The sequence below is a fragment of the Platichthys flesus genome, chromosome 17 (assembly GCF_949316205.1).
Source record: "Platichthys flesus chromosome 17, fPlaFle2.1, whole genome shotgun sequence".
NCBI lineage: Eukaryota > Metazoa > Chordata > Actinopteri > Pleuronectiformes > Pleuronectidae > Platichthys > Platichthys flesus.
Window position 1 is genome coordinate 14,460,014 of NC_084961.1, and position 27,299 is coordinate 14,487,312.

The 27,299-nt window shown below is 42.2% G+C and overlaps 1 protein-coding gene across 3 annotated transcripts in view; it reads left to right on the plus strand.

Annotated features, from left to right (window-relative positions):
* The window catches only part of fhod3a (formin homology 2 domain containing 3a), a 53,664-nt gene that overhangs the window by 22,337 nt on the left and 4,028 nt on the right, over window positions 1-27,299 (plus strand). For 2 of the 3 annotated variants that reach the window (XM_062410033.1, XM_062410032.1), the window contains exons 4-23: window positions 6,378-6,445; window positions 7,275-7,380; window positions 9,440-9,534; window positions 10,344-10,455; window positions 10,571-10,665; window positions 11,144-11,287; window positions 11,491-11,726; window positions 11,881-11,907; window positions 13,432-13,545; window positions 13,779-14,177; window positions 14,996-15,055; window positions 15,547-15,681; window positions 16,765-16,815; window positions 19,060-19,277; window positions 21,189-21,512; window positions 22,585-23,273; window positions 24,112-24,252; window positions 25,546-25,704; window positions 25,808-25,990; window positions 26,910-27,029. In XM_062410033.1, coding sequence (XP_062266017.1) covers window positions 6,378-6,445; window positions 7,275-7,380; window positions 9,440-9,534; window positions 10,344-10,455; window positions 10,571-10,665; window positions 11,144-11,287; window positions 11,491-11,726; window positions 11,881-11,907; window positions 13,432-13,545; window positions 13,779-14,177; window positions 14,996-15,055; window positions 15,547-15,681; window positions 16,765-16,815; window positions 19,060-19,277; window positions 21,189-21,512; window positions 22,585-23,273; window positions 24,112-24,252; window positions 25,546-25,704; window positions 25,808-25,990; window positions 26,910-27,029 — 3,476 coding nt within the window. The remainder of the gene's footprint in view (window positions 1-6,377; window positions 6,446-7,274; window positions 7,381-9,439; window positions 9,535-10,343; window positions 10,456-10,570; window positions 10,666-11,143; window positions 11,288-11,490; window positions 11,727-11,880; window positions 11,908-13,431; window positions 13,546-13,778; window positions 14,178-14,995; window positions 15,056-15,546; window positions 15,682-16,764; window positions 16,816-19,059; window positions 19,278-21,188; window positions 21,513-22,584; window positions 23,274-24,111; window positions 24,253-25,545; window positions 25,705-25,807; window positions 25,991-26,909; window positions 27,030-27,299) is intronic. The other variant, XM_062410034.1, reaches the window with a different exon arrangement.

A 27,299-nucleotide genomic window follows, 5' to 3' on the forward strand; every position in this document is an offset into this window, starting at 1 on the left:
TCTTCGCACCGACTAACATCTTGCTCAACTCCTCAACTGGAAATGGAAAATTAGTCAATCACCTTCTTTAGTGGGTTTACCTGCATTTAAAAACCAGGCAATAGTTATGTTTTCCAATTGCTGGCTGCTAAGTGGGTTCACTTTTGGATCGACATCCATTAGCTCACACCTCTTTGTTCTTTTATTTTGGTTAGTATAGGGTTAGGCTTGCTCGAACAATTTTTGTTGGAATATATCTGAACTTCTGCCAGGATTTTTGATGATTCTCCATCCTGTAATTATTTGACAAACGTTACATTCAGTAGCTTTAAGAATTCATATTTTTATAATAAAAAATTTAATTAAATTCAGTCTTAGTGCTAGAACCAGATACAGGTAATGCACCACAGGTTTCTGACTTTCTTGGAGAGCAGCTTTATTGAAGAAAAAAAAAGACCATGAGAGCAATATGGTTGAACCAGGAGAGTAGAGTCCTAGACTAAAAGGCTCTGCAGAGCTGAAGGGAAATACAGAGTTGGGTAATAATTCTCTTTGGGTTTATACAAGTGTCCACTTTGACTTACAAGTAGTCTCGGTTTCTGTTGTTAATTAAAAAATATTGATTGAAGCCCCCACAAGGACATAGAGGCGTCACTGAATATGCTCAATTACTTGATTTGTTGTATTGTATAATTTTTCCTTGTTTGCTACTACCCATCTTAACACCAGTGCTCCTTTAACTAGGTCACCTTTGAGCAACATCTGCTGAGCTGGCTTCCTTTTGTTAAATCTGTGAACTAAACACAGTAGTAGTAGATTTAAGCTGCCCTTTGTGAAGACCAAATAGAAGAGAATAGTAGAAATAGTAGAATTAGACTATGCACACTCAACTGGGGACTCCAATTTTGCACTTAGTAGTATACAGCAAAATACAGTATATTTTTTAGCATAATTGCTGTGGATTAGACCCAATGTAGCCTGAGCTGGCCTGTGTGCTTTTCTGTTTGGAGATGTGAAGATGATGCAGTAAATGTTGAGGGATTAGTCAAAGCTGAAGGGTCACAGCTCTAATCTCATTATGGCACGAGGAGGAGGAGGGATCTGACCACTCCTGAGCGACTTAGCAGGCAGCCTCAGCCCGGAGGGAATCCCTGTTTCACTACAGAACACACACACACACACGCACGCAAACACACAGTCACATACAGACACAACAGTCACTTACACACGCACAAGTGCTGAAATGCACAAACAAGCTCTTCCAATGCATTTTTCCACTTCTGAAACAAGTGCAGTGCAGTAAGTTTCTGGAGGGATTCATTCAAAAATAATGATAGAATGCTAAACGGACAAATTGTCTTTGGATGATATGATGATTCTGTCAAGTCCTCCCTTGTGGTGTTGACTTTGTGTTAAAGCTGTGAGATTTGAAAGTGATCTCCCATCTTTTATAGGTTTTATGTATTGTTTAACATCATGAAAGGCTAATCAAATATATTTTTTCTGTGAATTCACTAATACACCTATACTACACACTATTAGATGCCATTCCTCTAAATAGGCCTATATAATGTTTTAATGTTTGTTTTAATGCAATGGTTGTTTGGGGAACTAGCCACTAGGGGCGCTGCTGCAGATTCTGCTGAGTGGAGTTATAGGAACAACAAAGTTTCAGTATTTCATTTGACACAGTGGCAGTTTGAGGTGCAACTCTACTGTCCACCAGCTGCTTTCCTTTATGTCTCAAGAGTAAAAAACACACACACTCATAATCATTCATCTTCCACTGCAAGAGCAATAAATTAACACACTATTTCTTGATAATTGATAATTTTTTCTTAAATATTGACACTAAGCCTTGGGGGAACATAGAGAGAGTATTCTAACAAATGCACGGCTCTGCTATTATAACGAAAAGTAGAGAGCCGGTAGATACTGAGTGTATCTACAGGCTCTACGATAATGTCAAAAAGATAAAAGAAAAGAGAAAGTAAAGAGATTCCAGAATCAGTCCCTTTGTCTGGATCTGTGCCAAAATTGTGTCCAGGTCCAATTCTTCCACCAAGTCTCGTGAAAATCTGTTCAGTCGTTTTTGCGTAAATCTGGTGACGAACCAACAAAACAAACAGGGTTGAGAACAAAACCTGAGACGTAATTAGTTACAAACAGAAGTGACTGCATCAAAAACAAGTGGAAACAAGTGTCTCCTCCGGCAGATTTTTCCCCTTACTTTAAGAAAATGAAGTTTTGAAGATGGAATAAGAGGCTCAACGACTCGTTAGGGCTGACACACTGCAGGGCATGTGAGGTCATGGTGAAAAAGAGTGGACGAGAACTGCGAGTCTTCCAAAACAAAACAGTAAAACTCCAAGCAAACCTATAAATGAAATGAGCCCTTCTGTCTTTCCTTCCTCTGTCTTCCTGCACTCAGCAAACACAGGCCCGGGCTCGCACATGGCCGCGTGCACAAGATCACATGCATGCACACTGTGTACCAGCACATGCACAAGCCACAATGACACATCCCAGTGAGTGTTTTAGCTTTTCTTGTGACAATAATAAAACCGAGTGCCAGAAAAAAAAAAGGAGAAAGACCAAAGACACGTGGACTCTCTTCAGATTCAATCCCTCTCATCTCCTTCTTTTTCACTTTTTCTCACATCTGCTGCTCTGTCTCTCAGACCAGATGAAGACATGTAATTAAGAAACTTTTTACTTCTTGGTTTGTGTTTCATTTCTATGTCAGTTCACCTCTGGAGAGATAATGGCTCTGACCTAATTTTGTTATGCCAAGCTGTTTGGCCAAGAGGTTGAAGGTGAGAGTAGTTTGTTTGAATTATTTCCAGCCTGAATGCACCATCATTCTAGACATGCTGTGTTAAGACAGCTGGAGCTCTTTGTGCCAATGGGAAAATGGCTGATTGATTATTAAGCATGTCAAACTCTGCTTGAGCAGCAGGGCTATTAGTGACACGACTTTATTAGCACCTATCAGTTATTATGGAGTATTGTCATGACAACACTTCAGAAAAACATCTTAGAACATAATTAACACTAAATATAAGTCTGGAAAAACACTCTTTGTCAGAGTCAGGAAATCAAAACTATTTGATTAAAGAATAAATCTGTGAAACAAGTGGATCTTCTTTTCAAATACCATACACATCATGTGTGTGTTATCAGAGGCTACATCATTGCTCATCGATCTCATCCCCTGTTGTCTTTTTATGGAGCCTGTCTCTGTCACAATATCTCCTCATACTGTGCATCATCTGTCTCGAGGTAGGACAGTATTTCAGTTCAGTGCCCCCAACATAGGCATATGTCGCCATGCAGTTTCTAGATACATTTATTATAAGTATGTCTTTCAGCACACTGAAATTAGACTGTGTTATTATTAAATTGATATATCTGGTCTGCATTTTGTGTTTGGCTCATATGTGTACACTCACCTCAAGTCTGTTTTAAATTATATTATTTATATTTAATTTGGTGTGACCTTATACCTGACGCAAATTACAAGTACCCTGAGCAGCATGTCCCTGTTTCAAACCCTGATCAACCGGGCCGCAGACTGTAAAGATAGACGACATGACTGCTTTCCTAATGTGATATCATATTGTCTGGATCACCACCTCTTATCACGTGAAGGTAACAATATTCTTCGGTAGTTCTTGGCACACAGATGTTTGTTCCAATGCTATTTTTCTTACAAGTTTAGCTTTAGTAATTCAATGCTATTGAATGGGATAAAATGTCAATCTTTGACAGCTGAGACTGACTCCTGATTGGTTGAGCAGATGTTTATGTCGGACCTTGCAAATGTTGTTCCTTCTCCTGTTAGATACCCAACTGTTTTCATCCATATTGGGGCAAGGTCACACATACGCAAATGTTGCGGGTCAAAGTTCACTTAAGTTGAATTTCACGAGAAGCCATGCTTCGTCACAGGAAGCAAATTCGCTCGGTCATGAATGGGAGGGGAAGGTTCGCCACTGCTACGTTTGTGTTTGTAGGACCAGGCTCACTTTGTATCCAGGCTATATTAGCTTAATTTCTAGGTATTGGGTGGAAGTGGTGACACGTCCTCCATCTTTGCCTACGCACCAGGCCTTAGCCCTCACCTTCTCTACCCCGTTTCCTGTTTTTCTTTCACTGTATCTATCCAAATATAGGCAGAAATCACAACATGTATATATGTGTGTATATGTATTATTTTCTTTTGTTAAACAAGGACATTAGCTAAGAGACTTGGGGCTGTCTTCTATGAAACCAGAATGGATCAAGCCAAGTTTAAGCCTTATCGCTGCTGCTGACAAGCTCCTGACAGACAGCAGACATTTTGGTAAAGGTTACCTTGACAGGCCCACTCGTGGCCTGATGAAGAACATGGACATTACACACGGTCGTCTGGATGAACCATTGAAACCCAAAGGCCAGATGAAGTGTCTCCCGCCTCAATAAGGGGCCACTTGACTTTCAGGGAAACTAAGAGTCAAAAGAACAAGGAAATCAATCTGAGCAGGTTATTTGAAGAGTTAAAGCTGAACCACAGTTAAAAGTCTGTTCTCATGTGTCAAATGAAATACTGGTAACAGTATGTTCAAGAAAGATAACAGAAATAAATCTCCTACATTCGATGAGCGTTGAATGGACTTGCCCAAATGATTTCAGTGAAATAGATACAGTACGAAATTCTAGGTTGAATTGGGTTTACAAAGGTTAAATACCAACAATTTACATTGATGACATGGTAGAGACATATTTTGACTTTTTCAGTTATCCCCTCTGCCTTGATGACCGAACAAACATCTTTCCTCGTGCACTTCTCATCTTCTTCCATCTCTTTGGCCTTCTTCAAACGTGGCATTAGCCTCTGTCTCTGATCCAATCACCCCAGCATAAGGCGCTCTGAGGACACATCTGACATCGCATTCCTCATTTGACGTTCTTAAGGTGTCAGCTTGTGATCAGTTAACCGAAGATGCATGCTAATGAACAGGCCCTCTGATGGTTGTGTAGAGAATATTTCCTACCTTTCCTAATCTGTTTCATCTTTGTGTTGCCTCTCAGCACTTTTACTAATTAAACACATTTAATCATTTGATTATCTCTACTATAAACCAGCACAGTTGTATGTCATGAATTCTGACCTCGGACGAAGGGTACTGCAGATAGAGACACAGACAGGCCTTTAATTCTTTCTTCTGTGTGTGGAATGATAATGATTTTGACCCTGGCCTTGGGTTAGCCTCGTCTAGCTTAGCGACGTTTACCGCTGTGCTCAACACAGAAGGACAGACTGGCTGGCCCATGGGCCCACATCAGGGGGAGAGTGTTGTCCTGCCCTGCCCTCACTTTTGTTCTCTTTTGACCAGCCAGCTCCTTCCTGATGGACTGAACGATTTATGAACAAAACGCAAACTAAGGATTTACGCACACAGGTTCCTGTACCCCCTGCTGACACACAGTTGAAAGCACTACTGTTCTTATGAGCACAAATGGACATTATGGACATTTTGAGCTTAATGAAGAGCACTTTGGAAAATAATTCTTGTTGATGTCTGCATGATGCAGGGGTCTGCACATGTAAATATAAGTACTGTATTACAGGCTTATGCCAATATTTTTATATCCTGGGGCGCACTAAATTATTGGGACACTGGAGTATATGGTAAAATCGAGTACAACATGAATTGCACCCTCAAAATGTTCAGTCTGATCTAAAACACAATTTGTTTTCTGTCAAACCTTGTTTATAGAGACATAAATACACAGTTTAAAAGACAAGAAAAGAAAGCTGTAGTCCGATTTTACAGCATGAATGAAGTGATGGAGATATCTCTAATCTGTTGGTCCCAATGGTTTCTGTGTTGTGACCTGAATACTTCACAGTTGAATTCCGGCCAGCAGCTCATTAACATTCCGATACAGCTCTAATCACTACTGCAACATGTGTGCATGTGCGTGTGTATGTGTATGTGAGAGAGAGAGAGAGAGAGAGAGAGAGAGAGAGAGAGAGAGAGAGAGAGAGAAAGAGAGACCTTGCACGTTTTGCTCTGTGAGAGAGGATGCAGCGAAAGCGTGTAGAGAGGTGCCCACTTCAGGTGCCCAGAGCCAAATGGTGTGACGGGCTCCATCGATGTGCAGCGTTTCATCTCTAGCAAAGTGTTGTGCAACTTCAGACTCATTTTACTACAAAGATTTATTGAAAATGAAGAATATATATCCTGGAGAGAGGTGAAATATGTGCAGTGGAAATAGATTGTGCCCAAAACATTGCCTGATGTCAGGTTGAAACACCTTTGCATTACTTTTGTCACTCTTATGTGACTTTTTCGACTGTCTGTTGATGTATAGTCCCATAATAACGTTTGTGTCTCTGTTTGTCTCTACAGAAAGACTGTATAACTCCAATGGACGTGACCTAAGAAGAGCACTGTTCTCTCTGAAGCAAATTTTTCAGGTAACACACACACATCACATGCAATTACAGTCAGTCCCTTCTTCTGCAGTTGGTTATTGTGGCCACTGTGTGCTTCCATGATGACAGGGATCTCAATAAACGTGGCATCTCTCTCCTAGTGTATGTCTGTGTGATTACGTATATGTCTTTGTGTGTGAGTGTGTGTGTGTGTGTGTGTGTGATTCACTTTTTTAGGCTGAGACAAGTTAGTAAGTCACCGATGGCTTTTTCTGGGGAAAATAAACAAAAGCATGCAAATATGACAACACATGGTTCTTAAATAAAGCAGTGATGTGAGAACTTTGAAACTTCTCACATCAATGCTTTTACATTTTTTGGTCGACTAGCATTTATCACAGCTCCTCCTTTTTACTCACTTACTCAGAGAAGCCAAACCAAATTTAGCAGATGTTTTCACCCAAGTCTCATGTTTGTTTTCCTGTAAAAGCTCATGAATGAATGTAAAGCCACATGGAGCTGTGCTAATTTGGGAGGTTACACATTGCACATAAAGAGTCCTACATCTGTTTAGGCAGCATTCAGACAAAGTGTTTTCATCTTCCTCGTTTATTTTAGTTTGAAGAGATGTTTTAAAAGAAAAACTGAGGACTACACTGTTGTTGACATGTGGAGTGTGTATCAGAGGGCTTCATTGTGTTTGTTTGGGGGGGTATACCCAATTTAAATCCTCATCATGCACATCACTGCCACCATGTGGTAAGAAATGAGAACTGCGTAATGAGCTGTGGGAAATGTTTGGTTTTGTGGTTCTGTGGTGTATGTAGTAACAGTTACTGTTTTAACTTATTACACTTGTCCAATGCTTCAGGATGACAAAGATCTGGTCCATGAGTTTGTGATGGCTGAAGGTCTCACGTGCCTCATCAAGGTGGGAGCAGAAGCTGACCAGAACTACCAGAACTACATATTAAGAGGTGCAGTTTCTCACTATTAGTACTGAAATACGAAATATAATATACATATGAACTGGAAGGGCACTCAAATGTGCGCATACCTCCACCAAAGCCAAATAGGTGTATTAAATTCAATCTAAATCCACCAAATTGCACATACTTATAGATACAAGTTCCCTATACAAATGCCTTATTTTATTCATTAAGATCCATGCATGATTCCTTGGGGAAAAGATAAAAATGCTCTGCCCCTTGCTCCGGATCTAAGCCAAAAATTTAAGGGATTTTCCCCTGACCAATACCACAACCTTCCATCAACCGTAGGTTTTGTGTAATCTTGCTTACAAACACACATATGAGCCATCAAATAAACAGACAGGGGTGAAAATATCATGTCCTTGATGGAGGTAATAAATATAGTTAAGAGAAACAAGCTAAATCTGATGGCTGCTGTAGATCCAGCAGGACGGTCTGATTCCTCCATGTTGTGGCAGTCAGAGACAAACTGTCCTGCTGACAGAGTTTTAATTCGTTCCAGTGCATTTTTGTGCTTTTTCAGTAATAAAACTGTGGCTGTTTATTTATAAATTTAGAAGTGCTGTTCCCACACAGAGCAGCTGTATCTCTGTAACAGCTCATCCTTGATCTCCTCTGTTTCTCTTCTTTTCTCTCCATCTCTGACTGACTGACACTCAGTCTCTGTCTTTCCCAACACTTCCTTCCTGCTTCTGTCTGTATTGAGCTCCGTGCTTCCGTGAGCTTTTCATTATGACGCTGTGGTGTGTTAAGCACATGTTTTGATTAAACAACCACACATCTGACCAGAACAGAAGTGACTTATTTAGATCGCAGCGAACACAAGAGACCATAACAGTGTAGACATTGTTGAGCCGCTGTCATTTAGCTCCTGCAGCTTTTTCATATCTTACACGCATACCTCCCATAATTTCCACCATCAGTAAATACACTTGAAGTTCCTAAGAGAAGGCCTTGCTTTCATTTTTCACACTTAAACATATACACACATTCCTCCCCACACACCCATAGTTCCCACTCTCCAAACACATGTCACAGATAATCATTTCATGAGTAGCGTAATTACAGAGTGTTTTTGTTTGATGTTAATTGTGTAATGACTGGCTATCGGCAGCCATGTGATAAATCATACAGAGGCAGCTCTGAGCAGTGAGCCGTGGTGTCAGAGGACCGGTGGTCCCCTGAACCCCTCACTGAAAGTTTTTAACTCCCCCCACCAGTAAAAACACACTGTGTAGGAGGGCATTTACAGTTCTTTATTTATACAACAAGCCTTTTTGTCAGGTGAAAGAACCAAGCTGGCATAAGGTGATTGTGTGTTGATATGACACACACTTTAGAATATGCACCAATTTTGTTGAAATGTGTGTGTGTGTAGATGTAAATCTAGAATAAGAAGCCAAAGTGAAGTAAGAGTCACATACAATAGGTAATTTCTTTGATTATTGTAAAAGTCTTTGAGATCCCACAGAGCATCATAGTCGTCGTTTAATACTTGTTTTACAGTTCCTTAATCAGAATGCCATATGGTCGAATAGCTTTCTCCACTGCTCATGTCTCATCCTCCTCATCCAAGGAGAGATTGCATTTGAACAAAGAAAAAATGTCTTGCTGTGCACCATAATAAAAGGGATGAGATATAAATGAGAGTATTTAGCAGTGAGACCCCCTTGAGATTAAAAGGGGGCTTTGGCTTTTAAAGGTAGAAACTCTGAGGTTTGATTTCTGTGAGAAATCTCTTATAACCCCAGCAACATAACACACAATTTACAAGTCTTGATTTATACACAAGGCACATGCTTTTTCGTGTTAAGCACTTGCCCTGGTTCTGAATAGGCAAAGACTGGAATTAATATGAAAATATAAATACTAAGTGCAAAGGTCATTCAGCACAGTCACAGTGTAAATTAAATGAATAAACAAATGTCGAGTACCAGATCACATAAAAGCAGGACGCGTGTGCAACACACACCTGCTTTGTTAACAGTCCCTGTTTCTTTACTTGTTCTGCCTGTCTAACTTTTTGTTTGTGTTGTTCTCTCAGCTCTGGGGCAGATCATGTTGTATGTAGACGGGATGAATGGTGTCATCAGCCACGCTGAGACAATCCAGTGGCTGTACACTCTCGTTGGTTCAAAGGTAAAAACATGCATGCATACTAAATCAATCTCGACTCCAGTTACACCCAAGCATTTGCGAGCACACGCACAGACACACGCAGGCTTTCAGCAGCCCATCCATTGTTTGGGGGTCGATATTTTTAGCTTCTATGCACAGTAACACAGCCGAACAAACACATCTGCTACTGATTTGTATTCTGTGTCCTGACCTGAGGCTGGTGACTTTCCCCCTGATTTTGTGGTACTGTGGTATTTGTACTGGAAGTATCAGTCTTAATTCCAGCGCCTAAAGCCTGTTGCTACTTTGTTTCCATTTATATATTTATTTATTTATTTAATGTGGACAAATTATAGCACATACAGTGAGTGTACAAAGAAATACAACCTCCCGCACTTTCTTTAATAAAACAAAGTCGAATTATAATTCAATTTTATTTTTTTTTTATATATCAGGTCTATATTTAATCCTGGTCTGTGCCGTGTGATTGGTTGTCTAATTACTAAAATGGCACTCATTAGAGTGCACACCTTCACCAAGGCCCAACATTTCCCTAAATCAAGCTCTACCAAATTTCTCACCCTCATAGATATCAGTTCCCTAAATATGAGTGAAAGTTCTACAAAATAATTCTAGATTTGTCCCCTGATCCAGTACCGCACCAAACTTTAAAGGCTTCTTCCCTGACATATGCCACAAACGTCCGCCAAGAAATCTGTTATATATCAAAAATATATCATGATGCATGCACAGGGATCAAATATAGTTCTAATTTAATATTGCTGCATCACAAATTCCATTGTGCAAATTTGCTTGTATTTCTGCTCTAGTTCCGTCTGGTGTTGAAAACATCCCTGAAGCTGTTGCTGGTGTTTGTGGAGTACTCTGAGTCCAACGCTCCGCTGCTGATAGAAGCCATTGACTCTGTGGACACCAAGAGAGGTACAGAAAACTCTAATTGTTCATTTGGATGTTAGCTTATCTAATGGCTTGGTTAGAGGAAGGTGTGTGGTTGAGCAGAACCAACGCAACTCATGTTTTCACCGTTGATCTTCAGGCTGCAAGCCGTGGTCCAATGCTATGGAGATCCTACAAGAGAAGGATGGAGTGGACACAGAGCTGCTGGTCTATGCAATGACCCTCATCAATAAGGTATCGATTCTTTTAACTGAAAGTTTATATAAGAACATCTGTGCTTTATAACATACAGTTTTTTATTTGTACCAGAGTGCGTTCTTTTTTCTATTATTATTGAGTCATTTTTGTTGGGGTGGGCGGCATATGGTGTTACAGTGGTTAGCATCATAGCAAGAAGGTTCTTGGTTCAAATCCTGGTTGGGTCTGGGTCTTTTTGTGTAGAGTTTGCATCTTCTCCCTGTGTTTGCGTCTATATTTCTCCCCTGCAATACTCTAGGATATAGGGGCCTGCAAGCCCATCAACTCTTAAAAGGATAAGCGTTATAGATTATGGAGGGATTGAGTTCTAATGGTGCTTTAAAGAGGCTTTCTGATACATCATCCCCTGAGTACAAGCAAACAAACTAAATAAATAGAAACAAGATAAAAATATCTAAAATAAAATCTCACTAGAAATGAATAATCAGTTCTCCATCTTCACCCATTTTTGCAGACACTCTCATCGCTTCCCGACCAGGATTCATTCTATGATATGGTGGATGGCCTGGAGGAGCAGGGCATTGAGACGGTGTCCCAAAGACACCTGGGACGGAAAGGCACTGACCTTGACTTGGTTGAGCAGCTCAACATCTATGAGGTTTGAGATACGTGCAAATGCATGTTCAGTCATTGCAGTCTAATAGAAGCTTTTATTAAAGATCTGATTTCAGTTATTAAGGGCTGCTCACGTCTAGTGAACATGATGCGATGTGACTCTGTACAGTATTTATAGCACATTTGCGTAATACTAAAATTCTGGGAAGCACCAGTCATCTCACACCTAATCAACTTTTCCCCCAGATGACCCTACGGCATGAAGATGGTGATGACGACAGCCAGCCGCCACCAGCGGGACGCCGGGACCGCCGACGATCCAGCCTTGGGGCTGGGGACAAAAGGCAAGGCCTAGAGAGGAGGCGGAGCCGCAGGGCCTCCCTCGGGCGCTCAGGCCACGCCTCCCCGTGCAGCCCTGCATCCCCACAGAGAGCCGGTTTCCAGCCTTTTAGTGGACACAGAGCAGAGGACACAAGCGAGAGGTGAGAGAAGTGTGTCAGAAGTTAAAGGTTGTCACAACAGCAGAGGGAAGGAGGGGGGGTTGCTTTTCTGCAGGTACAATGAGTGATTGTGATGCTGCAAACACTGCTCAAGAGAGAAAGGCTGACTATCTCATACCTCCACTTTCCGCTCCAGGGCTCTGTCAGGTTGCCTTCCTTCCATGTAAGTTCTAAGGTCAGCTGTTGACCGCTGTGACCTCCTGTCTATATTTTCCTGCTCCTCACCTACATGCTGTAACAGCTATGTCACAGAGTGTCCCTTGGGACTTTAAGCACTTTGAGTGTTTTTTTTTTTGGTTCAATGAATCACTGGTACTCAACTAATCAAAATAAATCATTTAACATTTAAGGTTTCAAACATGTGCAGTAATAAACACAACAGGCTTATTTCGGTGCTATGCATTAATTCACAAAAAGGAGAATTTCAAGCATCTGGTGCTGTTTACTCTCAGGTGAATATGTTTTCTCTGTGTCCTCTCATTCACTGTCGAAGATCTCTCACTTCTGTCACATGCCTCCTCCTTCATCTTTAAGCTACATTGAAGTATCGGGCAAAAAGGGAAAAGAATCGTCATCCTTTTGAGATTTCAAGCATAAAGACGTTATATTACAAGACAAAAGTTGTAATTATAATATTCAGGATTTTTGGAAATCAAGCGAGCAGCAAGGAGAACTCATATTCCATCGAATCTGGATCCAAAATCTTGAAACAGTAAATTTACGACTTTTTTCTCTTAATATGAAAATCTTAATACCCGTAGATTTATAACATTATTCACGTAATATTACAATATTTTACTTCTACAACTTTTTCTTGTAATATAAAAACTTGATATAAATGTTCCCTTTAAGGGTGTAACCTGACCAAATCAGATGATGTCCCCATGCCTCAGCGAGTGTTAAAGCAGTACGCGTGTGTTCGTGCGTGCGTGCGTGTGCAAACCAGGGCACCTGTTTTCCATAGAAATTAGGTACAAATGTGGGCAACTGTGAGAATGTGTTACCATGTGGCTTTTTGGATGACGTTAGTTGTTAAGACTATCCTGCTTCATATTATGCATGCACACAGAAAAACAAACACAGCCTTTACTGGCCATCCCCGTTATTCACACACACACACACATGGTTCCAGTCTTGTGGAACAATACCTGCAGCACACGGCAACTCGACTGCATCAAGGCTCATCTGGTATCACTAGACAACAGCATTTGGCGACATCGATCCCAAGTCAGTTGTTCAACCATTGTGTGCTCCCCTCTCACTATTCCTTAGCCTCCTGCCTGTCGTCGCATTCTCTCCTCATGTGCATGTAAAACTAACTGGAGGCATGGAGTGTGTAATGAGAAACATTCAGCCACCCTTTCTCCTGATTCTGTTTTGTGTTTTGGCTCGTCTTAATCCTTTTGTTTCTCTATCACTTTATCTTCATCTGATTGATGCCATGTCTCTGTCTTGTTGTCTTGGAACAAATGTTTGTGTGGTTTGCAATTGTGCAACGCCTAACATTATTTACACACATCAATCCTCTCATCTAACCCTCCATCTCTCCATTACTTTGGTTCCATTTCCTCAAAAGTGTGGTAATTTCTACTTGCATGCCATTCTCATGTATCGCATCATCTTTCACTCCATCCTTCCTTTACATTTTCCACTCAACCATTCATCCATCCACCCATCGCCTCCACAGAGAGGAGGAGTGTGAGGAAGGAATAGAGGAGGAGGACGAAGAGAGTCCAGTGACAGAGTCTGACTCCGATGAGCAGGAGGGGGCTAATACAGTGTCTAATCAGACCACCCCCAGGTATTCTAGGACATGGTGGTAACATGGAAATGAAAAAGATTCTGTGTAACGCTGGGCTCTATATGTAGTGTCAATGTTGTCTGTTGTTTATCTTGTGGGTTTGATCTCCTTGTGATCAATGTACATAGGGGTATTTAAGTGCATTACTCTGACGCCCTTAATCCTGTTAAAGGGCTTCTCTTTCATTTAAGCATTCACCCATGTATCATCTCAATCTATTCCTCTCTTCCTAGCCCAGCTAGACATCTTCCATCCATCATTCATAGAACAACCGTCCAGTCCATCACCATCACTTCCAGAAAAGGGAGTATAAAGGAGGAAGAGAAGAGGATTCAGATTGACCCACCTCAAACCCTCCGCTCCCCCTCTCCTACTGTTCCCTCCCCTCTCAGCCCCCCATCCCAACCCTCCGTTCTGTCCACCCTGCTGGCCAGGAAGAGGTCTGTCGTCACCGTCCCGGCTAGCAAAGAGGTCAGCCCACCGCTGCGTGGCAGCTCTCGGCCCTCCCCCACCCACATGCCCTACCTGCCCCACTCGCCCTTCCACCTCTTCTCCTACGACCTTGATGAGAAGCAGTCACCACCGGCTCCAGTCAAACCCAGTGCGGAGTCACCCGAAACACCATCTCCCAGGTCAGAGGGACAATGGTCAGAGCTCAGTGTCCCATGAGAAGCACTGACAACCTTTCTCTTACCTCTTTGACGTTGCACTTTTTCACTTTCCACTTCTGTTTCTTCACCAACTTGGATCTCTTTGCATCACTTGTGTTATTCACCACCTTCACTTCTCACCAGTTCCTTTCACTTCTTTGACTGCTCGGCTTCTCACCTTCAGTCTGTCTGTGCACTTCTTATTGTCACGTTCGTATCTATTTCTTCTTAATTCTGCCACTGCGTTGATGTCCAGATGTCTCTTGATTTCTTCTCCCGTGTATCTGTATATGCTTCCTTTCTTAGAATTGTATTATTTTATTATTCTAATTATTCTAAAGCGCTGTTTTTCATTCTTATTTTCTCCATTCACTATCTTCTTTAAAAGGTGTATTGTAATGTTGAGTTGGGTATTTCTCATGTTGGGTATATATATTTTTTTAATATTACCTACATGTCACCAATAAACAGGGATACGTTGCCATGATGCTTCAAATACACACAAAAATGACACCTTTGCTACATATTGATATTTCACCTCCTGTTATTTTGCATGTGGTACCAGACACCTTGCCTGGAGTTTCCCAGTAACACACATGAATAAACACCACAGCAGTTACTAATTAGGGTCACTCGAGTGTTGCACCAACATTTTATCCCCATTACGTAACAAGGTGTCGCATTCGTCCCTTGCCACCAGTTTTCACACTGACTAGTCGGTCAGCGTGGTGTCGGGTGAATGGACGACTGGAGAGAGGTTGCTCACTGTCACATGTTTTCTCCCCTCTTCTGTTACTCAGGAATGGAGGTTTCACGTCCTACTCCTCCCTCAGCAGTCCCAGTACGCCCACCACCTCCAGGTGAGAGGACCAACATGTGCCTGCACATGTGCATGAAATCATCCCTAGAACACACTCTCTGGTACTGAAAACATGTTCACATACATGTGTGTAGACATGTGTGTTTGCTAGAAAAACATGCACAGAGCTGATCTGCATTCAGTCTCAGGGTGAACACATTCTGAATGTGCTCTCATCTCTCCGGTTCCTTAATTAAGAAGCTGCTTTAATTTCCATGCAGACATTACAACATGATTTATGATGTGTTACATTCATAGTTACACATACAAAAGCTCTGAACATGCCAGGAGCACATGTTGTGTTCACAAACAGATTTAGCTGCTTATCTTCTCTTATTGCATCACATTGGTATAGCAGATTAAATGATGTGATGTGGCGTCATCATTGAAAAAAAAAAATTTGGATGTTATGTTATCATCGTAATCCACTAGCCATGAATAACATTGGTTTAATTGGACATTTTCAATTTATTTTCTTGCTCTCTCCCTCAGACCTGCTCTGGGAGGTCTCCTGTCCTCCTCATACCGACAGCACCAGGAGTCTCTGGCCGCTGAGCGAGAGCGCCGCCGTGTGGAGAGAGAGGAGAGGCTGCAGAGGATAGAGCGGGAAGAGCGGAACAAGCACAGGTGAGTCAGTGCTGGCTTTGTGTATAAAATGACCCACAACAGTTTGAGATGAGAAAATAAATCTCGTCAAGACAGAATAAATGATGGAAATGTAATATGATAATTCGATTAAGCCAGAGGACTCACAAAACACCAATAAAGAACAAGAATGATCAAACTTGAAAAAGCAGAGGCCAACTGTCTCTATTATTACTGAAGGTCCTCAAACACAGGAACATAAAACTTCCATTAAGCAAATTAACAATAATCTTTCATGAGACCTCCCCTGCCTTCAAGTGTTGTACCCGATTAATACATTTCCACCCACCTGAGGCTATAAAGATGGTCCTGCCGTCCATTAAGTTGTTAGGCAACTAGAGAAGAGCGCAGAAAGAAACATCCCAGCGAATATTATTGATATTTCTCCACAAGTTTGTGTAAGCATAAATATATAGAAAGTGTTTATGGAACATTAATTAACTTAATTAATTTATATAACTTTCGAGGTTCTGGTTTTCAGATTTTGTCTTAAATTTAGAGGGAACCAGTCTAGTTATTTTCCCCCTGTATTCAAGCTAAGCTAACTAACTGCTGGTAACAGTTATGAGTGTCCTCTCTGCAAAAAGTGTATTTTCCAAAATGTCAAACTTTCCCTAAGTTTCCTGACCTGCAAAAATAAGCAACCATGCATTAGTGGAAGACATGCATTTGTAAAGTGAATATTATTATAGAGGCAATCGATTGCTATATAATTAATTACAATAAAGATGATGTAAAGGATTCAAAATAACTAAAATAAGAATACATATCAAGAAAAGGCAAAGCATGACTTTATATGAAGAATAGACAAAAATTCAAGAATATTTAGTGCGTCAAAGTATACATGAAATCTGTATTTCATCTATATGAAAAAGAGACAAAAAGAGTATAGAAAGTGGCTTTATGAGAAACATATGAGGATAAAGTGTTACAGCAGTACCTTAAATGCTTGATGTGCCTGACATGCATACGTTTGGTGCATTTACATTGGCAGGTCTACAGAGAACAGACAGGGGAAGGCTACGATTGTTATGCTTTTAAATTATGTTTGTGTGTCTCCCTCAGCCGCGACTATGGGGATAAAATGGAAGAGGCCCGACTTGCACGGGAAGAGAGGTAAGTGTGTCCAATAAATCGAAACAACACACATTCGGAACAGCTGAACTGGGGGGGGGATATGCTTGAGCCAGTTGTTTGGGAAGCTCAGTAATAGTGTAATGTTTCCAGGTTAAAAAGGTGCCCTCCGCTGCCAGAGGCTTGGGATGGGGGTTGGGGGGGGACGCTTAGCTGGATTTTCTCTTTTCCGTCTGCCTGTCGTCGTCGTTCTTTAAAGGAGCTGTATTTTAACTGCTGCCTTCTGCCTTCTGCCGGGGGCCTGATTGCTTTGGCTGCATGCTGTAAGAAAATCAGATTCCAGGATTCATCAGGCTTACACACTGAATGACGCTGCACAATCACACACACAGACACAGTTTTTACTCAAGCGTTTATCGATTTAAACAGACACGAGAAGAGTTTTCATATAATAAAACTATGTTTGTCTGCAGATGGGAATCACAGGAAGAAAGATATTTACTGAAGAGGGTATGTGAGGTCACAATCAGATTTAGGACTGAGCCTGGACTGATAATAAGTGTATGAAAGCCAAAACCAACACGATGATCATCACAATATTTTAAAGAATGGGGAGGTAAAGCTCCTGTTTCCTCTTATTCTTATTCTTCTCCCTTACCTAAATTTGCCACTTTTTCTACTACCGACACTCAACACTGTGCATACTGGGCATTCATCGCTTCTTCTGTTGGCTCAGACAACTTTCACCCTCAATTTAAGTTCAGCCGATACAATAAAGCTAAAAGAAATAAAGCCAGACAGAGGGAAAGACAAACGAAGAGCACTTGGAGGAAACAAGATACAGCACAGTACCACCTGCACAAGAACTGCATGGAATATGTTGTCCTCACGTCACTGTATCCACTGTTATCTGCTTGCTTACCATAGACTGTGTATGAAAAGTGCTTAAAGTGCAGTGCTGGTGCCAAAAAAAAACTACCTCCATGGACTGCCATTCAAAAAACACAATTCTCTCATGAAGCAGGGAGTCAAAATTATGTAGAACTGAACAAGATATTAAGGCTCAAAAAGCGGTAGGTTAGGGGGCGCGGCACCTGTCGTCTTGGATGATTGATTATATTTCTGGACCATAGACTTGAACAAACTTAGGTTGGACTGAAACGATCCCCTAAGTGTGATATGTATTAAAACCTCTGAAATATGTTTTACTTAGGCAAAGATAAAGGCCTAAATATCCCTAAACAGCACAAACTGTTCTCTGAAGTTTGTTAAAAAAAATCACTCAACACAACTTATTTATTCAGCGTGTAAGGACGCACAGCACATCGAAGGTTGTGCTCCAAGTTCAAGTACACAATACACAGTTGGCTCACTCACTCCATTTCAACAACACACACACATATTAGTATCCAGTTTCTTCAGCCCTCTGAAGTGGCCATATGCTAATGAACTCTGAACAGAAGCTCCACACATTCATGATACGGTGGGAAAGAAGGAGGGCTTAGAGAGAGAGGGAGGGAGGGAGGGAGGGAGGGAGGGAGAGAGAGAGAGAGAGAGAGAGAGAGAGAGAGAGAGAGAGAGAGAGAGAGAGAGAGAGAGAGAGAGAGAGAGAGAGAGAGAGAGAGAGAGAGAGATTTGACTCAGTGCCCGAAAGCTCTGTTCTGGCTGGCAGGTTGAATGGTTACGTTTTGTAGAGGGAGAACAGGAGGAAGAAGAGAAAAAGAAAGACAAATGAAAAAGGACGAGGATGATGGAGGCACATCTTGAACAGGTTTACTCTGATTTACTTCTGATGTTTTGCTTTTCTGCAGCCAAACTTACATGCAGTTCTCCCCATCTCTCTCACCCTTCTTCTGTCTTGTCATTCTTCTTTCCCCCTCACACTCTTCCTTCCTCACAGTAGGGGGTTGCATGTTTGGACTGATGAGTGTTTGGCTGCAGAGGGGAGGGGGGAGGGTGAATCTCTAGACAACAGGAAATGAGTGATGAATGTATTGATTACTTTGTTGACTATTAATGGGGTAAAGCAAATAATTGGCATTCACCTACATTGTGGTGTTAAGACCTTGGGCAGCTGTAGAGGAGAAAACATTGAGGAACGGTCTGAGTGCTTTTAAGGTAAATACAGCAAGTCGGAAGTTTGTGATGCATTCAGGTAAACTGGCAGATTGATAACTATAGTGGTTTAGTCTTTCTACAGTTGTGACAGGCAAGACGAATGGTGCATCATCTCAGACTTGTATTTTCACCTGTTTTATCCTCAAACTGCTTCTCCCTCCGTCTTAGGTATAAGAATGTGGAGCGTATAGCATCAGAGGAGTTTGAAAAGGAGCATGTGCGGGTCTCGAGGACTCGCCATGACCTGAACCTGCCTTTTACGCCCTCTGAGGCCTGGCCCTCGTCATCGCGCAGCAGCACCCCATCCTCATTTGCCTCCCAAGAGGACGCAGATGTTGACCTGGAAGGCGAGACCCCCTCCATCCCCTATACGCAATCTGAGACTGGTAGGACAACTGAGAACACTCAAACACACAAAAAGAGAATTTAAAGGTATTAGCGCTAATACCTTTAAATTCTTATTTTTTATAGCTACCTAAGGTGTATAGTGTTACTATAAAAAATAAGAATTTAGAGGTAGTAGCGCTAATACCTTTAAATTCTTATTTTTTTATAGTAGCGCTACCCCATACTAGACAGTTAATTACTTTATGGTAAATGGAAGGAATAGTGCTGTTCCAATCTTTTCACTCGAAGCACATTCACACACATTCATACAGCACTTCTATACACAGTGGTCTTACTTTCATCCAATATTGCTACACTGTCGACGCAGACATCAGGGGCACTTTGGGTTCAGTAGCTTGCCCAAGGACACTTCGGAATGCAGACTGGAGGTGCCGGGGTTCAAACTGCAAACTTCTGGTCAGTGGACGACCCTCTCTACCTCCCAAGCTGTTATTATAACAAGTGATGGGAGTAGAAACATTGAATTCAACTCACTTTCTAGGTTGTTAGCTTAGATATTTCAGTCCTGGTTTACTTGGTGGCACCAGGATAAACAACAGAGCTGCAACTGGTGTGTTTGTTTATAGTTAAGCCAAACAAAGTCAAGTTTAATAAACAAGACAGTAATTGGAACCGCAGTGTGTGAAGCATGATTTCATGCTTCACACACTGCGAGTGGTTTTTTAGTCGTCAGTAATAGACAACAGCAGGGGCACAGAAACTGGAGTCATGCTGAGGAGCTGAAGGTTTGCAGCACGCTGCCTGCAACTCCTCATCGAATAGCCCCTTTTTTAACACTGATCTGCCGCCACATGCGACCACTTCTGATGTATTTTTGATATACGATCACTCTCAGTGCTTAAGCGGGATTACATGCATGTTCGCCTGTAAATCCCGATTACGTGTGAAGTCAGTCCAATGTAGGAATGGTTGACTCTGCCACTAACAGTGAAAATAACTATATATAGAGAAGTAATGACTGAATGTATACACAGTGCATTTGATGGCTGCTGCTAAAAATATGTTGCTTCAAAATAGCTTCAAAACTTTTGGTTTGGCTTCAGGAAAATCCTGAGGATTATAACTTAAATGTTGCATTGTGCGATAAAGAGACCTTATATGACTTTGGATTCTACCGGCTGAAACTTATAATTAAAACCAGAGGGTCACCGGATCAATTCCCAACAATGTGCCCCCGAAGCAATCCTTCTTAACCTCAAATTGTTTCAGCTCTGCTAGCCAGCTGTTTAAAGGACCAGGCAGGTGTGAGCAAAAGAGCGAGCGGAGAGACGGATTGTGGAAAATATTGCAGGAGAGCAGACGAGAAAGAAACACAGAAAGAGGACGAAGGGTGAAAGTGTCAGGTGGGTTTTTGAAAGGGCTTTTTGAAAAGTGTGAGGCCAAAACATCTCGTGTAAGAAAACAGCCTTGTGTCGGCGTCCATGCACAGCCGTGAGCTGAGGTACTGTAGGTGAGTGTGTGAGGCCTCAGAGCGGCGTGTTATTCTAACCCCGCCTTCATCACTGCACAGACTGTGCTGTTGAGTTTCGCGTGTGCCACATGACGTGAGTGTGTTTTGACGTAAACAGGAACTTAATTCTTCATTTCCTGTTCATATCCTGGTCCTGTGACAACCCGGCTTTGTGTAGCCGCCACATTTTTTGCATTGGTGTATGGGTGTGTTTTTGTTTTTCATGTTAGCGTGTGTGTTATGAGACAGGGGTATCCCATGTGCAAACAGTGGGACCTTTAAAATCAGAGGCAGCCATGTCACATGTTTCAAACATTTCATTGCAGTCGTACAGAAGCTTCTGTGTGAATGAAGGGATCACGTTATCAATTGAAGAGATAAAGATGGTATATCAGGGTCTTAAAGAGGAACTGTAAGTAACACACACTTTTTATCACAGGAGAGGCGGATGACTCCAGTGCCAGTGTAGAAGCGGCCGGACAAGAAGCAGAGGCCGCCGCTGAGGAGGAGGAAGAGCAGAAAGAAGAGGAGGGGGAAGAAGAAGAGGTGGGGGAAGAAACGCCGGTAGAGAAGGAGGAGACAGTCGACGAGTACGAGGAGGAACCGGAGAAGGAGAGAGAGGAGTTGGAGGAGGAAAGCGGCATCCTGAGCGACAAGGAACGGCAGAATGAAGAAGTAAATGAGAAGGACAACTGCTCGGCCTCCAGCATCTCCTCTGCCAGCAGCACCTTGGAGAGAGAGGAGAGGGGGAGCGCTGAGGATGGTGGGTCGATTTTTACTGCAAAGCATTTGATTCAAGTTAATTTCTAATTGGAGGAACCTTTGAGTTATATTTACAACTTATTTACAACTACTTAAGAGTTTTGATCTGATTCCAGTGCAGTTACCCTCAAATTAAAAATGTTTACCTCATGCAATGAACTCACAGATCATTTTTATGAAAGGATCCACAGAGCTAGGTTCTTCAGCCTGCCATGACTGATCGCTAAAACTATAAATATATTACATTCAGACCTGGGATTAACATTCATCCTGAGTGATCCCATCACAAGTGGTCAGTGATAAATTCAGGTTTTAATGCGCCCGAATGTGCTATGATATCCAATCACTCAGAGCACATTGGAGGTGATCCTGGACTCATGTGGCCATATTTTTTTCCCTGTGTGAACGTTAATGCGTAATGAGCTCCTCAGTGTCCACGCATCGATTTTGATTTTGGCTAAAAAATAACACTGACCACCTCATAATGATTGATACCTTTCTTAAATTTGTAAAATATTTCTTGGCAGCATCTTGATTTAATTTATTCAGTCCCTTTTGACTCTACTCACTCTCCATCTCTCTCATATCTGTAAACTCAGATTTTGTTAATACAACAGTTTGTGATCTTTGTGAACACAAGTAATGTTTTGGATATTTGCATATAGAGCAGGGAAGAGACCGAATCTCTCAGGATGGATTTGAAAACAGGTCTGAACGGGGCCATGTAAAGTTAATTTGTCTGTTACCTGCTCACTGTCGATGCTGATGCAGATCAAATTGATCTTATCTGTGCTTCCTATATTCAGCGACTTCATTGATACTATTACAGATGAGAGCATGTTGTAGTGTAACGAGAGAATGTGAAAAGTGCACAGAACTTACAACAGTGACGTGTTGAATAAGTCAAAATACATGAGGAAACACACACAGGACCTATTTCAGCCTTAATATTGGATAATAAACGAAGAGTAAAATACATGACCCTTGGTTAAATGATTGTTCTTATTGTATTTTAAATGTAACAATGGTTAGTTCTCCATCTTTTAACATCTCTCTTTCCCTCTCATCCTCAGGCTTTAAGGAGGGAGAGGTGAACGAGCAGTGTAGCAAACTCCTCAACAGCAAACTCTTCATGCTGGACATGCTGTACTCCCAGAACAAGAAACCCAGTGATGAGGAGGAGGAAGAGGAGGATGCAGAGAAGGAGAAAGAGAGAGGAGAGGGGGAGGACAAAGAAACCCAGGAGGACACTGAGGAGCAACTGGGCAATGATGAGGAGGGCAACAACAGTGCTGACAAAGCAGAGAACCAGGGCAGCATCCGTCAGTTCGCTGAGCGATTCGGAAACTTGATTAAGGACCTGGGAGCAGCCCACCCTAACCTTGACGATACTGCCAACGAGCCCCCTCCTCCTCCACCCAAGAAGGAATCAGACACAATCTGGGACCAGCTCCTGGCCAGCCCTCGAGAGCTGCGCATCGGGGACATCAACTTCACGGACCTAACGGAGGACGATGACAAAAACATCCTGGACGCCGTTCTGATGGGCGGATGTGGCGACCTCCCGCCACCGCCTCCTCCTCCGCCCTGCTTCCCTCCACCTCCACACATGAGGGGTTGCTGCCCCCCACCTCCTCCCTTGTTTGGGATTATGAGGCCTCCACCTCCTCCTTGCTTTAGTTCCACAATCCCGGTGCCTCCACCCCCAGAGCCGCCTCTGTTTAACAAGAAGAAAAAGACAATCAGGCTCTTCTGGAGCGAGGTGAGTCAAGATGCCAACAGCATTTTTTTCTATAACCAGGTAAACTAAGGCTTTTTAGAAAAAATTAGAAAATTACACATACATTATGCAGAAGATGACAACTCGAGTTCAGGTTTCACATAACGGCTTAAATTACATAATGACATTCACTGGAGTCGCAGGTGCTGATCTCCGTCAAGGCAACAGCATTCATAGAATAATTTCCTCTTTATCGGTTCTTCTCCAAAGCGAGAGCACAATGTCTTGTTTTGTTGCTGCAATACTGTAAATTGAGCTGAATTACAGAGTTATTAATTTGAAAAGTTGTGAACTTGGGTCTGAAGCTTGTGTTGATTGCCTGACAGACCTCTGAAGTAGTCGACATGCAGTGTATGAAAAAACAACAGCAATTCAGTAAATCCTTCAATCTTGCCATATACGTGAACGGCGATAAAGCACACATGATCAAGCTAACAGCCCATTTCAAACAGTCAGGTTCAGAACGGGCACTGCACTAGTGATAGGAAATTACAGCAATGATTTCACTTTCACAACCATTAAACTATGGTGAACAAGGCATGCAGACATTCAGGTTCTCTACACCTGGAGGAATCAAGTTATTTAGGTTTGTCAGTATTTAACCTACATTCTTGGATGGGCAGATGACCCTGCAGGTCAACATGAAGAGTTCATTAAAGACACATGTTTCTATTAGCCTGTTAAGGGGTCATCAAAGTCTATGACTCTCTCACTGTGTTCCCTTTGCTGCTGTTATTTGTGATGCCTTGTTTCTCATTTGCATATGTTATTATGGGAAATGGGAGTCTCATATATGTCTCTGCTTAATATTTGTGAAAAGGTGCGTCCGGCAGACCCCCAGTACAGAGACTATAAGAGAAGTGGCGACTCGTTCTGGTCAAAACTGGAAGCAGTGAAGTTGGACACAGCAAAACTGGAACACCTGTTTGAGACAAAGTCGAAGGAAATGCCAGTAACAAAGGTAAAGACCACAACTATTGTCCACTACACTGCAATACTGTAGGAGCTGTTAGTTATTAATTATTACATTATTTAACATTCAAGTGGTGCAGCGATTTCAAATTGTGACACGGTGCCCAAAGGTGGTGCTGTCATAACAGAATAAATATTTGATCTGGACATCAACTACTGTACATCATCATTACGTGGTCATGTGTTATGGCACCATCATCATGATTTCTGCCGTTTCATCACGAACACCCTTAATGTTGCCTGTCACACAGTATTTAGGTTTAGAGTCCATTAACTCCTGTCCTCGAAAGCTGTTGTTTTAAGGGTTAAGTGAGGTCATTTGTCCTGATCCCGACTGAAGCAGGGGAGCGTTGAATCCCCCTTAATTCTCACAAAGCCTTTAAATAACCAAAGCATGGTGTCCTGAACTAGGTGAGCTGAAGCCAGGCATCTCACACTTTGAATTCCTTAGCCACTGCTTCAATCCACAACTTCTGATACAAGCTAGTAACTCACTATGGCGTAATGTGAGAAAATGACAGAGGTCTCCAGCTACAGCTGAAGTAAATAAGAGAGAATCCAAGTTTTAAAGGGAGCTTTAAAATCACAGCAGGTTGTAGGTCAGGTTGTAAGTCAGACGGAATCCCAGCTGACGTTGGGCGGGAGGTAGGATGCCCCCTCATCCTCATTTGAAGCCAGAGTTTTCTGGAGTAGTGATCGTGATTAGTGAACGAACTGGCTTCACTTTTCGGGAGCCGTCACGTCATCATATGAGACGAACAGCCCTCACATGCAATCCTCACAGTTTAACCTAAGCTGCATGACAGTAAAACACAGGTTCGAAACCAGAGCCTTTCTCTGAGGCAACATCGGTAACCACTGCACCACTTTGCCGCCCCAAAGTTATTATCTTATGTCTTATGTATCGTAATAACATTAAGTTTAACATGAGACTCAGTTGTGGCAGAGTTGTACATTTCCCAGAGGCATAACCACGTCTTAGCATCTTCTCTGTTACACTTTAATGAGGTGACATATTTGAACTTTCTTCCAATAATAGCTAATGATAGCCTCGAGTACAGGCGAGGACATGGTTGTGCAGTGACAACATGTCTGCAGACTTAAACAAACATACAGTACAGACCTAACCAGTGATGGTATTTCCTGCTCCTAATAAGCGTGTAGTTCCTGCTGCATTGAGTGTAACTGGAGTAACGATCCCTCTAATCCTTATGGGCCCATAAAGAGGACCACACAGAGGAAGACACCCAGCTTTGACCCGCTCTGTGTTTCTGTGTCCTAGAAAACGGCAGCAGATGGCAAGCGTCAGGAGGTCATAGTTCTGGATTCCAAGAGGAGTAACGCCATCAACATCGGCCTGACGGTGCTGCCGCCTCCTCGCACCATCAAGACGGCCATCCTTAACTTTGACGAGTATGCGCTCAACAAGGAGGGCATAGAGGTGAGGGATATAGGTCACGATAGGTGATGATTGAAACTTATCTTTCATTTCATATATGACACTCTTGTTTTCTCTTATCCCACATATCTGTCTTTGTCCTCAGAAAATCCTGACGATGATCCCCACAGAGGAGGAGAAACAGAAGATCCAGGAGGCTCAGCTGGCCAACCCAGATGTCCCGCTGGGCTCAGCAGAACAGTTCCTGCTCACTCTGTCTTCCATCAGCGAGCTCTCTGCCCGACTCCAACTCTGGGCCTTTAAGATGGACTACGAGGCAACAGAGAAGGTCTGTTTAAACATGGGACAGTGCTTTTATCTGTTAAAAGTGTCCTGATTATATTAAACTTTAGAAGAATCTGTAAAAAACTAGATTTCTCATCATCAAAGCCATTGTTGAATGCATATTAAAACCTTACTTTCATACGTACTAAGTGAACATGGTTTTAATAAAGCAGAAACATACTGTAGCGAAATGAACTTTGAACCATAAAGGGTTGAGTAAATGTGCAGTGCATGTGTAAATGTGTGTCTTTTTCCCATGTCAGAAAGTATCAACAACCCTCTCAGTGCAAACAACATCCGCAAAGCATCAACATAGTTACATCATAACGTCATAACAAAATATGCAAGCTTATTAGCAGCATCTCGTCCTCTTCTTCCCCTGGCACACCATGTTTTACTCAAGTGAAGAATGCGTCCAGGAGAGGAGGTTCAAAGCCAAACCTCCGAGAATGAGAAACATCCCTTGATGTCCCGCAAATTTTACGACTTTCCACAGGATGTAATTGTCTTTCATCTCTCCATGAGAGGCACGATACCCGACCGCTTGTTCAGTAGAGTGATGTTCCCGACTCGAGTCTGTGGGACGGTTGGGTCGAGGGCGGTTTAATGGAGGGCAGCGTACCGCGCAGGGACACAAACAAAGACGCATAAATACATGCACACGGGTAAACAATGGGTACGAGTACATTTGATAGTGAAGGTTGACAGACGCAGAGACATTTAAACAGCCTCTCATGACCTGAAACAAGAGCAGATGGTTCACGGCGGAAAGAGGAGGGCGCACCTGTTCACATCTTGTATCGACTACTTGACTAATGGAACAAACGTTTTTGAGGTTGACTCAACTAATTATGTTTGTGTGTGTGTGTGTGTGTGTGTGTGTTTGTGTGTGTGCGGGTGTGCATGTGTATTCCTCCTCTCAGGAAGTGGCAGAGCCGCTGCAGGATCTGAAGGAGGGGATGGAGCAGCTGGAGAAGAACAAAACTCTGCGCTACATCCTCTCCACGCTGCTCTCAATCGGAAACTTCCTCAATAGCACCAATGTGAGTCATCTTACTGGCTCATAATGACATGGTTCCTTTCAACTGCACTGATTGGTAGTTAGCAGTCATTTTAATGAAGTGTGAATACACCAAGTCTATATTTTGTTGATTAAAATTGACATCACATATTGTAACCTATAATTTGATATACCTCTAATGCATCCCCTCAGTCATTAAAAACGTCCTATATTGAGAATTTGAAGTTTGTTTCACGTGTATCCAGGGCCCTGATGATTCTGGTTGATATAGAAATTTGCACAGAATTAAGCA